Source organism: Oryzias latipes, chromosome 11 (assembly GCF_002234675.1).
Source record: "Oryzias latipes chromosome 11, ASM223467v1".
NCBI classification, from domain to species: Eukaryota; Metazoa; Chordata; class Actinopteri; order Beloniformes; family Adrianichthyidae; genus Oryzias; species Oryzias latipes.
Window position 1 is genome coordinate 14,495,382 of NC_019869.2, and position 17,240 is coordinate 14,512,621.

Consider the following 17,240-nt stretch of genomic DNA (forward strand, 5'->3'; position numbering starts at 1 on the left):
TAACGGGCCCCGGGGCCTTTGCCCAGGTAAGCCCTATTGATAATGCAGCCAAGTGTTCAACAACTAGATAACACGTTCAGCAGAACCCAAACTAAACATCAAGCAGATAAGATTTTCCTTGGATAAACATGTCTTCCACATGTTTATTTTGACTAGGCCGAAGCAGAGTAACCTCATAATCTTCTGCTAGGCTGTTTGCAAATGAATGTATGACTGATTTTACAAGGAGAGAAAAATGTGGAGTAAATAATTCTAGGAAACATAGTCTGAGCATTTTTTCAGGGTGTTTGACTCAACAATTCCAAAATCCAGTGTGCATTGATGCTTACTATTGGTGCTATTGATTGGTGAATATAGACCACAATGCATTGTGTTTGACTGATTTGTCATGTTACAAAATGTATTTACAGTACATTTATTTTTCTCAATCCTCCAAGTTTAGTAGGGATGTGTTTATTTATATAGCAATTTTTGCAGAGAATGACCCACAAAGTGCTTCACAATGTTAAAACAATATAAAATCAGAGAAAGGACACAGAATGGCACAGGGAGTCCAAAGCAGGTAAGACCAAAAATAAACCACACCCGGGCATATAAGTAAACAAACAAACAAAAGGTGAACACAAGTAAAAGCCAGCTAAACGCTCTCTTAAACAAAATGTTTTGAGTTTTAAAACCCTCGACTGAATCAATCTGGCATAGAGACAGTGGAGATCATTCCAAAGTCAGGGAGCGACTGCCTGAAAGGCGAGGTTTCCCCTAGTTTTACATCATCGAAACACAGTAAAGTGTTCATACTTATTAGGTTTCTATTTTGGCAAATGGGTGACATCATATTTGGTCCACATATGGCTCTGCACTGATATTTTTGGAGAATAAGTCACGGTTTTTACATAGGGGTGGGACTTATACTCAGGAGCGACTTAAATAGGCTCATTTATTCGTAATTACGCCACTAACAACCGGTTGCCCTTTAGCAGTTGTTTTTCACTAAAACCCCTAGAGGACACTGGAGTCGAGTCGTCATGCCACCTAATCATGGAGACGTGATTACAGCTGCTTTTGTCGGGCTCTTCACAATAAATAAACCTGATTTCTCAACATAATCCGTGTCGTCTAGCATTGTAAATGATGATGCAGCGATGAGGCTAAAAACTTGATGGTAGTTCCTCCTACATGCAACTGGAACATCTCGATTATGAACACATTTTTAAAAAGCATTGAGTTCAATTTTGACATGTGTTAAAAATAGAGGCAACTGACGCGATTTTGATGCGTGAATCCACAACACTGGTAGTTCTGCACTAGATAGTCTTTTAGGGGTGGGGACTAAAGAGGGAATTCAGAGACAGCTTTACTTCCTGTGGTGCTACACTGTTTTATTATGGCAGAGAAATGTCATTTTACCATTTATATTGTTTAAAAGAAAACATTTTTCTTTAGACTTTCCTTGATAAAGGACATTTTCTGTCAGTCAATACTGTTGGAAAGTGCAATTCCTCCTTGCTTTGACCCCTGACCTCTGATTTTATGCTTCTATCTCAATCGCTTCCTTTGTTGCACCTACACATGAACACCCATCTCCCCATCTCTCTTCCCCTCAAGGCAGTTTTCCCTCCATCTTCCTCCATCTCTCTGTGGGGAATGGCCCAGTAATGCCAGACTAATAAATCATTAATGCTATAGCCCAAGCACCCCTTCGCCACCTCCCCCACCCTGATCCAACCATCATCCTCCATCGCTCCTTCACTGTAGCGGCGAGCGCATCAGCGCACCTGCAGGCTGCAATTCAAACCAGCACACGGGCAAAGAGAATTCAGAAGGCACCGTCTTGCTTCCATACCAGCTTAGATGACTTAAAAGGATGCATCATATGGATGTGGGAGGTGCCATTGCTCGAGTTACAATACAAACAAATACGTCAAAGCCCAGACAGGTCACTGCCACAGCAGACAGCCAGAGAGACGGGGAGGCAGAGATAAACATGAACGATGCAGGGAGGAGTGGTGAAGGAGGAGGAAGGGAGGCTGCAGGAGCATCAGAAGGACGCAACACGTCACTGTGCAGTTTTTCCGTGTGGGACGCGTTTCTTACGCACATCGGCAGTTGGTGCTGCTGAATGTGTGAAAACAAGGCGATGAGGCAATCAAGCCCTCTTCACTTCTACAATGCAGACGGCAGTTTCCCTGCTGTTTTAGCTAACTGTCGGCGCCAACTTTCAAACGCGCACAAAGCAGAAGGTCACCAGCCACCAGCACGCCCATACACAACACAAGCATCCAAGCACAACACAAAGTGTCCATGACCTGCTAAATTCCCCCCGGGCTTTCTGATGGACCATCAGCATACCACCACCTCCCCCTCAGCCACACCCACCCCTCCCTTCCCTCTTCAAGACCCACTACAATGAATATGGCGTTTTTGGTATTTCCAACCAGTTTTTGTGGTATTTTTCTGCTAGAGGCCATGTATAACCAAAAGTAAGCTTGAAATACATTTCTTTTTCATACATGTTTACACATCATATCAATTTTTGGGGATAATTTCTCCCAAAAATTCCTCAGCGTTACCAAAATTACCTCAACATGAACAGCAAAGCGAAGCTTGTGGATGAATCCTCTGTGTGCCGTTTCCCTTTAACGACAAACAGTTTCATTGGGAGACTGGCTCTTTTTTGGCCACTTGAATACGTCACTAACCGATTTATGGCTCCTCTGAGAAATTTAAGGTGATCTTTTTCAATGTTCGCACATGAAAACGTTCAACGACAGCCTTTATAGACCAACTTCATCCCCAGAGCTGGATACTCCATAACTTCCCCAACCACTGACTCCATAGGTCATTTATGGCAAACCTTTATATGGTGTTTTCTACCTTGTTTATAATGGCACCACCCTCAAACACCAAGCACAATGTGGGGTTCAGTGTCTTGCGAAGGGACACTCCGACACATGGACGAACAAGGCGGGAGCCAAACCTGCAATTCTCCAATCAGAGGTCGATCGCTCTACCTAAGGCTGCCCAACTAATATGCCAACTTCATTTTATTTCTAGCTACTGTCTGATATAGAACTATAATCAATATTTGATTTTATTGATATAAAATCAAAATGCATATTCTCTCGTCTTAATCAAGTCAGTGGGTCAGTGGGTGTAAGTTTGGGGGTTTGAGGTTTATGCTGATTGGTATTTCTGTGAAAATTTGATTAAAACATGTTTCTTTAAAATATCGGGAAATAACCAAATGATGTCTCATAAAGTTCTCATAAAAATAGTACAACAGGCTACTACATCTAGAAGCAAAAGGGGAAATGACATAAGTGTCAAATGCAAAAGGGCAATGAGTTCATTTCAATTTAATCAAATATATGCAGGATTGTACTACTGACCTACTTCTGGGTATGGCACACCTGAGATTTTCTTTGTATAACCATAAGAGCCCAGAAAGCTGAGGACTTTTCCAGAATTATCTGATGCTTGCTGCATAAACATGAGGCGAGGTGACGGGAATGACCGCACATCCGTCATTCCCGGTCCACCTTTGTTGCCGAGGGACGCCCGCTGCTTCCTGGATCCCGCTTTTGGGGACGGCACATTCATGATGCAGCGGTGACAGTACAGCGAAGCCCTGTGCCACGGATAGCATGTTCATTTAACGGCTGAATAATATCCGCTGCATGTCCAATGAACTGTGGGCTGGGGGGCAAGAGGGAGCTACTGCAACACAATAGGAGTGTGAGGGAGTGTGGGAACCGATTCTCCCCGGGACAATAGACACTTCCCTGTGGCCACAGCGTACCCATTCACTATCAGCTCCGGGGCCAACGTAGCATGCCGCTGAATATGCACCAGCTCAGCACAATGCTGCTTTCTCCCAAACAAGACCAGACTGTTTCCTATCCCAAAGACAACACAGGCCAGCTCTAGCCTATACACAGCCTCATTCTCACTTAAGCCCTCCCTTTCTCACTAACTCCATGTCTGCTTGTCTCTGCTGCCTTCCGCCGCCATCACAGACACCAGCAGAAGCGACAAGGCAGGGGATTGTGGAGACTGCAGCAGCCATGCTCTAACTAGGCCACTGTTTCTCACCAGAGCTGCTGGTCGTGGAGATATTTTGGGCTGGAATGCTATTAGTGTAACCCAGTTCATGCCATTACCAGGTTACTGCTGGAAGAGCCACACCCCACGAGGACAGGCAAGCTCAAGGACAATGTGGAAGAGAAGGCAATGGGGGGTGTTGCTCAAGCAGGAGGTAGGTGATTAGTCAGTGGATGCTGCACTGAAGAAAAAAATCCCTGCTGGACATTTGGAGTTCCTCTGTTTTCACGCCATTACTCTGATGTGACCCAAACTCAAACTGGTGCCTGACCTTTCCTATTGGGTGTGTGGCCTCTGGTTGCCGTGGCAACAGAGTCTGAGAACCAAAAGGCAGGGTGAGGCAGGGAGAGACTGAAAGCTCAGAGTGAATGAAGCGTGCGAGTGTTTGCTGCGTTGCTGCTTCGACAGAAAAAAAAAAAACCATACACACACACACCAACATGTTTTCTCCTCCACTGATGAAACCACACTGTGTAGCGATAAGTTCCTGAAAAACATTTCCTGCCCTACAGTTATGTAATAAACCAACAAACCATCTTCTACAGCTTCTAGCAGACTCAAGAAAAAGTCTGAGAAACTCTGCCTTCAACCATGTTCGCTTAGACTTTAACACATGAATGTATCCAAATTCCTTGCATGTACATCCATGTTACTACCACTTATTGTTCTAGATCCTCCCCTAAGAGGCTCCACATGACCCACAACCCCAACAACAATCTGCTTCAAAGGCCTACACACCAGTATTACAAAAGAAAGCCGGTCCAGACGTTGGGCTTTAACAAGTCGGCTGTTTTTCCGCTTGTTGAAGTCTGGTGTTGGAACAATAAAGAAGTGATACTGACAGCTGCAAACGGTTCTTTTATTGCTTAAAATGGTATGTTTAGACAATGTGTCCATATTTGGATTTAAAATGATGTAGACACAAACTCCTAGACAGTTTATCATGCACTCCTTAAGATCAGGACATTCCAGAGGACTGTTGGGTTGGATAGGAAAACTCTACACCTTTGGTTTAGAGTTAAATTGTTTGGTTTAGGACAAAGGTGGGTAACTACAAACTTTACGGCTCGGTGCTCCAGTGAGTTTTTCAGATAACCTTCTCTGCACCGCTGATTACCAGGCTAAAGCACCAACAGCTAAACAGAAGATGCTAGTGCAAGGTTTGTTAGAAAACCGTATTGGCAGTTGTGACAAAGGCTTTATGTTACCCAGCCCTTCTTACACTATCGTTTTAATGCAATCTGGGCTAAAAAAAAAAAAGGTAAAACCTTGCTCTCTTCAGCTTTTACATTGATATAAAATGTTCGAACTTGAACACAGTTTTTCTACTCCCATCTATTAGGTGGCAGTATGCACCGCTACCACTGGGTTCCCATAAAAACAGAAAAGGGGGTTGCAAAAATAAAGTTCTGTGGAGGCTAAGTTGTATTTTACATTTTCCACTTCACTCTTTCATGAACTTCATCCAGTGTGGGTCCTTGGGCAAGACCCTTCACATTACTGCCTAACTATGTAGCCATAAGGGAACCCAGGACTGGGTCTCCCTGTGCCAGTTCCCAGCCCGGATAAAATACAGGGCTGTGTCAGGAAAGGCATCCGGCGTAAAAATCTCTCCCAAATCAAAACGGGCAACTCAATTAAAGCTGATTTGCTGAGGCAACCTCTGCAGTGATATGCTAAAAGTTGATCTACAACAACAACACTTCACTCCTCTTGCAGAACAAAACATTTACAGTAAGATTTATGTTCTGGATTCATGCAGAGATACTTCAACCAATCGACAGGCAACACGGATGTCATCTGATTCCCAGCTTAGCTCTAAAGAGTCATATCCCAGCAGTGACCACATCAGACGCTTTCAGAGTCCATTTGAGCCTGCTCTTGTCTCAAATAGCGACAAAAGATGTTTTTATGCTTCATCGAGAGACATAAAAACATCAACTTTAGCGTCAAACTTGTTAACACATTGTTCTTCTAAAAGTGGATTGTAGAAAACAGAAAAGATGTGTGAGATAAGGTGCTGACTTTAGGGGGAATCAAACTCTGGCGTGCCAGCAAACTGAAAGCAGATGCAGTTACTTGTGTGTAAAACGCCTCTGATTGAACTGAAAGCAGACATGATTAACATCGAGTGCCTGAGAAGTCTAAATGTATGCTGAAGTATTGGGGTTTGGAGACAGACATAAGGATAAACAGAAAACAAAACAAAAAACTTAAATGGTTAGGTTTAAATGCTAGATGTGTTCTGTGAGCAATGCTGAAGACTTATAAGATACATTGAATCTGGTGGATGTGGATATATGATGGTGCAACACAATAATGTGCATTTTAAACAAACAACATCAAGAAAAACACAACTATCCCCTTTCTCTGCTTGCTTGTAAGTTCCAAAATTAGATATGAACTTTAAAATATTTGTTCTAAACATGTTAAGTTTGTGAATACACACTGAAGTGTGCGTGGAACAAAAGAGTGGGTTTTGTCATACCGTCCACGACACCCCATCACATTTCTGCAAAAGTCTCTTAGCACTTTTTGCTGCCACGATTTTCATGTTTTTGCTTCAAAGTGGTCAAGCCAAACCACAGTCTGATTTCAGTTTCACTGTGCATCACAACCACTACAACTCAAAGTTGCACAATTCATGCTTCAAGTCTGTGTGTCGATGAAAACTGGTTAAGTGTTTTAAAGGAGCTTCTTTACTCTCAGCATCCAGACAGACTCAGTTTGTGCTTCTGTGTTTGTGACAAACATCTTTAAAGACTCACTCCAATGGAAAGCATGTTTTTTGGTGTTTTTAACATTTTCATGTAGCATTTTTCTCATTAAGAAGAGTTTTTTTACTCAAATTCTGATGGATCAGCAGCAGATAAACCCCCTTTTAGAAAAATCTCTCTGCGTTAACGATCCCACCCATAACTCATAGGTGAATTTCAAATGAACTCCTGCTGCTGTGCAGAAAAACAACCGGTTTTTTTAAATTTTGGCTAAAAAACAGCATAATAATAATAAAAAGAACACTGAAAATAGTTTAAATGGATTGCTTCCACAATAATTTACTGTAATGCCAACTGTTTGATCATTTATCATGGAGAAGAAATTAAAAATTGTGGTTTATGCCCCAAAAGAATTCTATGACACCAAGTCTTTTGCATATCAAAGTCAGTCAAAGTCAGCTTTATTTGTCAAATATGCTGGATACACATGATATACAGCACAGATGAAATGTCTTCTTCTCCAGCTTATAAAGAAATATATAATAATAATAATAATAATAATAATAATAATAATAATAATAATAATAATAATAATAATAATAATAATAATAATAATAGCAATATCAGAATAGAGCTGTGAAAGAAGAAGCCTTGAGCAAGATTCACTAGATTTACACCACTTTGACATTTAGCGCCAAACCTACTGTAGATGGTAGTATCAGGTAGCGACTGTCCAGTGTGAACACCACATGCGAAATGCGCATCGCATGTCCAGGCTGAACATCGAAATACAGATACAAAAACCAGCATTCTAGAGCCTAGAAAAACATTGAGTTTTTGTCTGCACAAGATTAATGCAAAGACTCCTGAAAAGAACTTAAATGTCTCAAGGAGGTGGAAGGATTGAGGTCTGAAAGATGGAGGAGAAATGATACAGCAGGAGCGCGGAGTCATGGACAGGAGATAAAATCAATTTCCTTCTTTAAAAAACAAAACACTTTATGCATTTTTAGAAATAAAAATTACTAAAACTTTCAGATACGTGTTAGTTTGTTTGCCTGATTTTAGACAAAATAATCAGTTCAAATAATTACTTATCTTTCTAGTAGTTATGTGATTCGGGTGATAAATCTTTCACATCCACCGATGTTATGTAAATTAATCTTGACAAGTATTTTTATTGTTAGAAATAGATCCCCGATCAGCCTGTGCTGTAGTAAATGTGGCTTTTCTTTCATATTTACCGGTACAAAGCATGCCCGCCCCTCAGCACAAATGGTGGACAAATGATGCGTTTAAGGACTTCAAAATAGTCTGCAAACGCTGAGATTCAGACCTGCAGGAGATTTTTGCACACAAATTTCTCAAGTCTTCTGTCAGCACGGTGCTCTGCAGCGTACAGGCCTCCTCAGCCTAAATCACGCGACCTGCACCTTAAACGGCACGACTACGGGCCGTCCGACGATAAGCGGCTGAAGTGAAAGCATCTTCTTTCACAGGACAGGGACGATAACACCAAAACGCTGCTTTTCGTACAAATAAAACGCCGAGTGTTTTGTTCGCATTAACAAAGCTTAGCTAATGTCTCCTAACTGCCGCGAGTAAAGTTTTTCATTTAAAACACGGCTAATATACGACACTTTTTACAGCATAACCTTCGTAAATGTAACAAATTTGACTTATACTGTACGTGTAACTCACGATATTTTGGAATCATGATGGTTAAGGGACAATGAATGACAATGGCAGCGGTGAGAAGCACTCCCGCGCTTCTCCTTCGCCTCCTACCTGCATAGAATCCGCGCTGATTATTTCTCCGTGGAGCCGTTTCCCGATCTCAATAGCCAGCTTGGACTTCCCGGTACCAGTAGCTCCCAAAATCACCACCAAAGACGGAGCCATCGCTCTGTGCAGGACGCGCGTGGAAGCCGCCATGTTGGTCCTTCCTCACGGCCCAGCTGACACCCTTTGCGCCTGCGCAAATAGGAGAGGTGATTCTGTTGACTAGTAACCTAAGCTATTGCTGTAGCGACATTGGTCAACTGTCAAATTACGTACAGCTGCTTTTGTTCCAGTATGAAGTACTTAGAATTGAAATGAACACAAGTCTGTTCAGGAAACAGATTATATATATTTTTTTAATAAAAAAAAAATTATTATATATATATATATATATATATATATATATATATATATATATATATATATATATATATATATATTTTTTTTTTTTTATTGTATCAACACATTTTAAAACCCAAGACCTGTACAGAGACACAATTCAGGTTATATAAGAAGAGACCCCAGCCTCATAAAACATGTGTAAATATGTTACTAAATACAATTTACAACAAGGATTTTTTTTCAGTTACTAACGCTTATGGGCATCAGTTTGTTCAATGTTTGAAGTCCTACTTCAGTCATCTTTTGATCTATTTTCAAATCGTTTCCAATGGTCTTTTAATTGTGATTTTACAGTTTTTAGCCCCCACCCCCCCAAAAAAACAAAACTGTATCGTTTTCTAGGACAGTTTCTGCAGAGCAGCAAGAGTTCATTAGAAATTCACCTCTGTGGGCGGGACTGTTGGCAAGGAGCAATGCCACTCCCCGTCCTGTCACCCTTAACTGAGAGCTCTCTGTTAACACCCTCTCCCACTAGCTTACAGCCCATCACAACAACAACCTAGCAGCGGTACAACAATAATGGCGAGTTTTATTGGAGAAATTTGTCTGCAAGTTCATGCATTAGAATGGAGCAGAGCAGGGAGACTTTGGCCTGCCTAGCGTTCTTTCAACTTCACATATAAACTCCTTTTTTATATAAAGTGTATTTTTTTATATATGTCTTCAATCATCAGAAAAATGCCAACCTCCAGTTTGTGTAAAATTAGTAGACAGTAGCTGTTCACATGAGTCACTTAAAAAAAAATCAGTGGAATGACTGGTTTGTTTGAATAAACATGATAAACATGACATCATCAAAGATAGCAGCCATCTTTGGAAGTTGGCTCCAAATGAAAGCACCACTCATTGCCAGAGTGTCTATGATGTGTATTTTTATAAGAGTGTCCCCTCATGAAATATCATTCAAGCAATCACTCAAGTAGTCACTGTCAGCCAATTACTAAAGTAAGAGTTTAGTAAAAGGACATCTAAAGTACTAAATATTGAAACCATTTACACCACAGATGTATGTTATTCATATCATTTTTTAATAATTCCACAAGGACTGATGTGAACAAAATCTCACATGTTGATTTACAGAGATGAGGCTTTTAACAAATCTTAACATGGTAAACATGCCCCATTTAAAATGTAAACGTTTTCTATTTAGTTCACTTATACAGATCTGCTTTATATGTTCATATATTTATTTTGGTTTTAAGGTGCTGCATAAAAGAACTCAATAGAATGGTTTGTTTTAATTCAAGGATTTTTTTTAAATCAATGAATCATAATTATAAATATTTATTTTACAAATAAAATTGGTACCAGTTTTTTAGTAACAAGACAATTAGACTTTTTAAAATATAGGCTCCAATTTTACAAATGAAAATAAGATGAAAGATGTACCGGTGGTTTAAGTACTGTTGTTTTTTTCATTCTACTAAATAAAAAAGATGAAATTAAACTATTATTTTTATTCTTTTAAACAATAAAAAGAAATCAGGTCAAGTGATTTAATGCAGACCGGCTTTAAAATGTCAAATCTGGAAAAGAAAAAGAAAAAGGTATAAGTGCATAATTTCAGCACAGTTAGTATCGTTTCCATGGAAACTGTCAGAGCTCTGCAGTGGTGAGCAGAGATGCTCGTTGCCATGGTGAAAGATGCTGGGACCGGTCACGTTGGAGACGGCTGGGAAACAATACCGGCTGGGGGAGGGAGACCCCCGTTCATTCATCCAGCTGCTTTAAACGCAAGAACATGAAAACAACAACATTTAGAGTCACAGAGACGCACTTTTGAGCAGAAGATGATGTCAAACAATTTAATTTTATTGATGTTTTCAACTCTTCATACATAGATGCTTATGAGGTACAGACAGGGAGAAAAAAACCCAAACAAAGTGCTGAGACAAGGCTCCAAAATTCACCATAGCTGAACTCCAGAAGTGAAAAAAGCAACATTCACTGCTAAGATGACGGTGCCACAGCAGAGAACAGTGATTAAACAAATGTGTGGATGTGTGCACACCACTGCCATGGGTGCACCCATTCAAAAACAAATAATTCAAAACCCAATCAGGGTTATCGATTGGTGGTCTGTGCTGAAACAATTGGCATTTCTCTCGAGACAAAAAGTCCATCATAAATACATCTATTTGAGGCTTCTTCAGAAGGTTGTGTTACATTCACAGCATGGTAGAACAGGGGGCCTTCTTCCTGACCGTGGGAATTTAGGAGATTTTCCCTGAGTGCTGGTAAAGCAGGGCATGCTATTCAATTACAGTACAAGATCCAGAGCTACAGTGTTACGTCGCATGGCTTACGGGACAAAAAGAGAGCACCAAGCTAGCAGAAAGAAACACGCAGAGCGTTTATATTAAGGTCACTGAGGGCCACACACACAGCCAGAAGTTTAAAGCACTAGATCCTCTTAAGTCTCCACACACGTCAGATCTTAGTACTCTGGCTACTCTGATCGGATTGAATGCAGCAGCGTTCAGCTGTTGGCCTCTCCGGGGAGGAAGCTGATCATGCATGCCAATTTTCAGCACAAAACCACCAATAAACCACCTCAGGAAATTATATTTTTAAGCTCACACCCCAAAAAAAAAGGTAAGAAAATATAGTATAAAACTTTTGTCAACTCTGGCTTATAGAAATACAAGAAAACAAGCAAGTTCTGCAAAAAGTAAAGATCGTGACAAAGTGGCTAAGTGTGATGAAGTGTTTCATTTCAACTCCGTTTCAGTCTTTTGAATAACAAAAATAGAAGTCATCTTTGAAAAGCGGGATGGCTCAGGCGTCGGTTCGAGACCCAGGGCTGAGCAAATAACCAGGATGAGTGTGGCGGACCGCTCCAGTTCAGGAAAGGACCGTACAGTTAATGACACACACACACACACACACACAACAATGAAAAGGCATGAAATGAAAACAAATTCAATCACATTGAAAGATGAAATAAATATGGTTAGAACTGTTTCAGGACAAAGATACTCAAATGACATTCTGCTTTTGGCTGGTCTCCATGGCACAATCTTAAAGATGGAATGACTTTTTTTTGGAGGAAAAAAAAGTTTTTAATTTGAACACAATAATCTTAATCTTATGCACGCTACAAAACTAAGCTGCTACTGTGATGCTGCTGTCCAAACCATGATTAAATACTCAATGATGAGAAGCTGCAGGCACAAGAGCTTTAAGCAAGCAAAAACTAAAGGGGAACTTGAACTCTGCAAGCCCGCCGCGTCGCTCCGGCTCTGATCCAAGTCTCGCTTCAAAGTGTTGAGGTAACAGAGAACAGACATGGAGGGAGTTCCAGAAACAGGACCCACAGCAGAGTCACCAAGGATGAAGCGTAGAGATTCAAGATTAGATTTGTGGGAGCAGAAAAGGGAGGGATGGGGGAAGCGACTTCAGCAGAGAGATCACAGCTGTGCGACCACAACAAGCCCCGTCACTACAGGGGAAGTCTGAACAGAGCAGAAGTTAACGGAGCGTTCGCTGCAGTTTGTTGAATAAATGCTGGTGTTTTCCCAGCAGGCTTTGCTGCAGCCAGCAACAATCTTAACATTTTCAAAGGGGGGCGGGGGGGGGGGATACCAGCCCAACAAACTTTTAATATGTGACCAAGGACACATTAACCCCGCCTGGAAGCAGGAGTCCCTAGACAGCTTGTCAATCAATCCAAGGCTAATGTGCAAACCACAAAAGTAGATTAAAAAAAAAACAAAGACGGACAATAATTCCACACGCGCTGTTCCAGCGTGATCGCCCCAAAGGGAAAATTAGTGTTTGTTTTTTCTTCATGAAGTCCGTTCCAACCTGAAACTCATGCCGCCACTCAGGACCGTTTGAGCTGCGCCAGCTTGTGCAGCAGCTGCATCTGCCGCGTTTTCAGCTGTTTGCGCTCCTGAGCCTTCAGCCGCTCGCATGCGTGCAGCTGCCGCAGGTACTCCGTGGCCCGGGTCAGGATGGCCACCTTGGGGGTTTTAGGGCAGTCCGCCAGGCCCGGGATCTCGTCCCGCAGTGACAGGAAGCGTGAGCGCAGGTCGTTTCGCCGCTTGCGCTCCAAAAAGTTGTGCGCCTTGCGCTTGTCCGTGTCCTCACAGTCGGAGGACTGGGGGCTTGAGAGGTGAGTGGGGGTCTTTGATGGAGAACTGTGAGGATGATGAGATGAGGAAGAGGAGCAAGGTGGAGAAGAAGGCCATGTCGACGAGGTAGGAGACGAGGCGCTGAGGTTAGGAGACTCTGACCTCACCCCCGAAAATTGAGACTTTCTGTTCTCCAAGTTCAAGGGGGCATGGCCAAGTCGTGGCTGTTGGTACGCAGAGTTTTGGTGAGGCTGCGTCATCGAGACCAACGCCTCCTGCCGGACTCTCTTCCTGGGTGGCTCCGAAGGCGCCGTCAGAGTGTCCGGGGAGGGGGCGGCGTAGTTGTGCTGCTGTTGGTGGATGGAGATGTGGAACCGCTTCATGCCGGGGTCGTGGGGGTCAGCGCGCACCGTGATAGTCACTGGCTTGCGAGCGTTTACTAGTCGCCGCGGTTTACTCTGCTGCTGCTGCTTGTGCTCCACAGTCACCACATCGATCTCTTCTTCATCCTCATCTTTGTCCTCATCATCTGAAAGAGTAAAAAGATCGTAGGATCAGAAAACAGCTTGGAAGAGCAAACCTGAGCTCCTCCTCAGTACCTTCCTCCTTCCTGGTGAAACCACACAATCTCCTCTATCAGAGTGACTGACCAACAAAGAGTCGCAGAGCACAGGAATAAAGCTCTGAAGGGCTTTTTCTTATTCTGGAATAGTCCTATGTTCCCTCTTCACAGAGGTTGGCAAATCAGACTTTCCATACCGGACCACATGGGAATATAACACAGTTCCAACAGCTGCCCTTTTGGACCAGACATTTCCCAAAAATAAACAGACTAGAAAGAAAAACATCTTCTTCCTGCACTCGTTAAACGATGGTTATGACGGTTAATCCACTCCTAGTCTTTAATCCGTTAAATTACCCACTTGGATTCACACTGTAAGGAACCACACAAGGGTTCACTTGCAACATCTTCATTTAGCTCGTCAAGCACGAGTCATCCGGGCCAACCGGCCCGTGCCAAAATCACCACTGCTTTGGGTCAGCTCCCTCAGTTGTGGAAATTCCCTCTGTTCATTCATTCATGTGTACAGAGTGACTGTGAGAGTGGGGTAGGTGGGAGGGAGGGTGAAGAAGCACTCGAGTGCACAACAGACCATTCTTCAGCTTGTTAAAACAAGCCGGCTAATGTTTAGCTCAGCGTGCTTTTAAAACCCATCTGCTGCTCCGTTTACCGCCCAAGAAAAAGTCTCAGCGGCTCGATTCCTGCAGGCCACACAGGCGTCCCCTTTAGCCTCCACACACTGAAGCAAGCTTTGACATTCCGCACGTCATGGCTTTAGAAAAACGCCCCTTTCATTTCACAAATATACAGACGAGTTTGTGTGAAAACCACCTAAAGCTGGGGCACGTTCAGGAACAAAACTCCCCCTTAAAGACCCACTCCGATCATCTTTTGATTGTTGATTGATAGTAAAAGCACAGATTTAAGCCAAAATCTAAAAACCTGTGTCATTTTCTTGGACATAATTTCTGCAGAGCAGCAGGAGTTCATTAGAAATACACCTCTGAGCTGTGGGCGGGACAGTTGGCGAAGGATCCGTTTGTACGTTCTATGGCTAGCTTACAGCCCCTTACACTACCAACCTTAGCACTTTCAACAGCACTAATTTTTAGCCACGTCCTTTTCCAACATTTTCTTTTCTGCTCCTGATTTACAACGATTTGAATAAAGAAAGCCTCAGAAATGTAATTTTAAGCTTAATTTTCTTTGTATATCTACATATCTGTGCCCTCTATCGTTAAAAAAAAGGCCACGAGAACATGTTAAAACACTATTTTTATTAGAGTGGGTCTTTAAATGTTCCCTTGAACTCATTCAGCCGCTAATACCGCTCCATTCACTCCCCCTGGCTAGATCGGACCAAATCCGCCCACTGACACAATTGGCGCCACAGCCTGTTGAGCGGAGGAATGCAGCAACAAGTCCTCTTTGTGACATTCCACGCACCATTATGCGCGCTCCCAGCTCAGCATCACATGGCAGCCTGCATGCCCAACTCCATCGCATCTAGAGAAAAGTTGGGAGGAGCCCCATCCCGCCTTCCTGCCCTGTCACCCCCCCCCCCCCAGGATGGAGTTCAGATATAAAAGTACCTCTTCTTGGTACAGAGGATATCGTTATAATAAGTCAGACGGAGCAGCTGCTCCAGTGGAGGCCTGCCAAGCAGCAGATGTTTTCATGGGTGTGTCGCTCCGCTTCAAGCATGTGTTGCATGCAGCAAGGTAACGCAATGCAGTTGCAGCCATCTGCCACAAGTCAGCACAAAACATCAAAGGGAAGAAGAGGCTGTCCGCACAGCAGCACCAGAAAATCTGAGGTCTTCACCTCCCCTTAAAAAAAAAAAGAAATCTGCTACAGACCTGATGAGTCCGTGTGAGATTCAGAACCAGAACACACTTGCTTCTTGCATCCTCCACTTAAGGGGAAAGTCAGCACAGCAGCCGGATCCACACAGTCTGCAGCCAACACGCTCAGAGCCGGCGTGTCAGGGAGGACGCCCTGCGCCTTCCCAGAGGGTGCCACGCTGGAAACTGCTGCGGTTTTGGCAGCTGTCCCAGGACAAGGAGCACAGTGCTCCCCGACCACGCGCTCCAGCTGCTGTCCAGCTGAGAATCCACTCCACATGCAGTCCTGGATGATGATGGAGCTCAGGTTCCCAAAAGTCTCGCTGGTGGCTGCCAGCTTGCAAGGCAGGTCCGACTGCTGCTCGTCCTCCTGTCCCAAGAACTGGGACACCCACTCCAGCTTGTCCCCCAGAGATGGGTGGAGGAGCCCGACCTTGCTTGACCCCTCTGACGCCCGGATGGGGGACATGGGCGGGGTTGGCACCAGCTCAAATTTCTTCCATATGTCCTCACTGGGCGCCGTGGACTTGAAAAAGTCCTCGTCAGGGTCGTCGTAGAAATAATGCTGGTAGTGGTCAAGGTGGTCCATGTCCCAGTTTTCATAACAAGGTATGAAGGAGCTGATGCCTGGCATGGGGGCTGCAGGGAAGGGGGTGGGGTGGATCACTCCCTGTTGCCTCTGTCTGTGGAGAGATGCAGTCAAGAGCTGAATCAGAACCGAGCCACATTCAAAAACACCCCCCCCCCCTCCTTCCCCTCAGAGCTGATTCACACACTAAGAGTGGAGCAAATGAAGAGTTGTGAGCATCAACCTCGTGGATGCAGACTTTTTAAAAACAGTGAAGTTGATGCTGCGGAGTTGGAGTTTCGCAACGCAGCTTTATTATATAACAGCTTTGGTAGTAGGACCCGGGCTGCTGGATGGAGGGAAGAGGCGGGGGCGTGGTGGAACCCCCCGACTCCAACTCTCTCATTACTTGATTAGACGCAGGTAGTCAGTAATGACCGTGAGGCAGAGATCGGGGCCGCACCTCCGTTCAGCTGTGACACTGAAGCCCATCGGTGATCATCAGGCGCGCGCTGAAGATGCGTAAAACCTCCGAACTTCTTTACGCGTGCCACACCTGAACTCCCCGCCCCCCGGTTTGAACTCTCGCCGTTGGGTGGGAGATTAATACACAAGTTTTTCACCTGCTGAGAGCGGGAAGCCCGCGTGCGTCCTCATAGATCCAAAGGTTAAAGGGTCCAAGCGCAGCCACGTCCCCGCGCGCTCCCCGCGGCGCCTCCGTGCCTCCTTCCCGGGGAGCGGACGTCTGCGGAGGTCGATGGGTTCGTCTGGTTTCGGTCCAGGAGCTCGCAGCGCGGGGCGGGATCCGGCTGCGCTCACTTTCTTTGCAGACTGCTGCACTGTGTGGTCGGGGTGGGGGGGCGAGTTGTCTGTTATGCATTGAAGGCGGGTCGTAGTAGCGGAGCCACGCCCACGTTTTAAAGTCGCAGCACGCGGCGTGCGCAGAGCCACGAGCATCACTTTCAGATGATGACAGAGGTATTCTTTTGAAAGGATTCTACAGTTACAATAAAAGCGGGGGTGCCCCCCCCCCTGCTGCATTTAGGGACACAATAAAAAAGGGGGTTTCACAGATGAGCACAGGTGGGGCCACATCATCATGTGAACATATGGATGCAGGATCTGGTTTCAGTCATGCATCTCCATGTAACTAATACCCAGCCTGTAAGTCCCCCACCTCCACCCCCA

The 17,240-nt window shown here is 44.1% G+C and overlaps 2 protein-coding genes across 3 annotated transcripts in view; both read right to left on the bottom strand.

Annotated features, from left to right (window-relative positions):
- trit1 (tRNA isopentenyltransferase 1) overlaps positions 1-8,815 on the bottom strand; it is a 44,890-nt gene extending 36,075 nt beyond the window's left edge. Inside the window, exon 1 of one of the 2 annotated variants that reach the window (XR_002874131.1) lies at positions 8,607-8,815. Coding sequence is in view for 1 of the 2 variants with exons in the window: in XM_023959905.1 (XP_023815673.1) it covers positions 8,607-8,753 (147 nt within the window). In the remaining variant the exon portion in view is untranslated. The remainder of the gene's footprint in view (positions 1-8,606) is intronic. The other variant, XM_023959905.1, reaches the window with a different exon arrangement.
- Positions 8,816-10,793: 1,978 nt separating this feature from the next.
- On the bottom strand, positions 10,794-16,947 carry LOC101166810 (protein L-Myc-1b). The gene is made up of 3 exons (XM_011480905.2): positions 16,676-16,947; positions 15,500-16,167; positions 10,794-13,607 (listed from the first exon to the last, which is right to left on the bottom strand). The coding sequence occupies exons 1-3, from the start codon at positions 16,930-16,932 to the stop codon at positions 12,829-12,831; spliced, it is 1,704 nt and encodes a 567-aa protein (XP_011479207.2). The 5' UTR covers positions 16,933-16,947; the 3' UTR covers positions 10,794-12,828.
- Positions 16,948-17,240: the final 293 nt, after the last annotated feature.

Coding starts and splice junctions, on each gene's coding strand:
- LOC101166810 (XM_011480905.2), bottom strand. CDS start 16,932: ATGCATAACAGACAACTCGCCCCCCCACCCCGACCACACAGTGCAGCA. Junction 16,168..16,675: donor GGGCTTCCCGCTCTCAGCAG/GTGAAAAACTTG, acceptor ATCTCTCCACAG/ACAGAGGCAACAGGGAGTGA. Junction 13,608..15,499: donor ATCTCACACGGACTCATCAG/GTCTGTAGCAGA, acceptor TTACTCTTTCAG/ATGATGAGGACAAAGATGAG.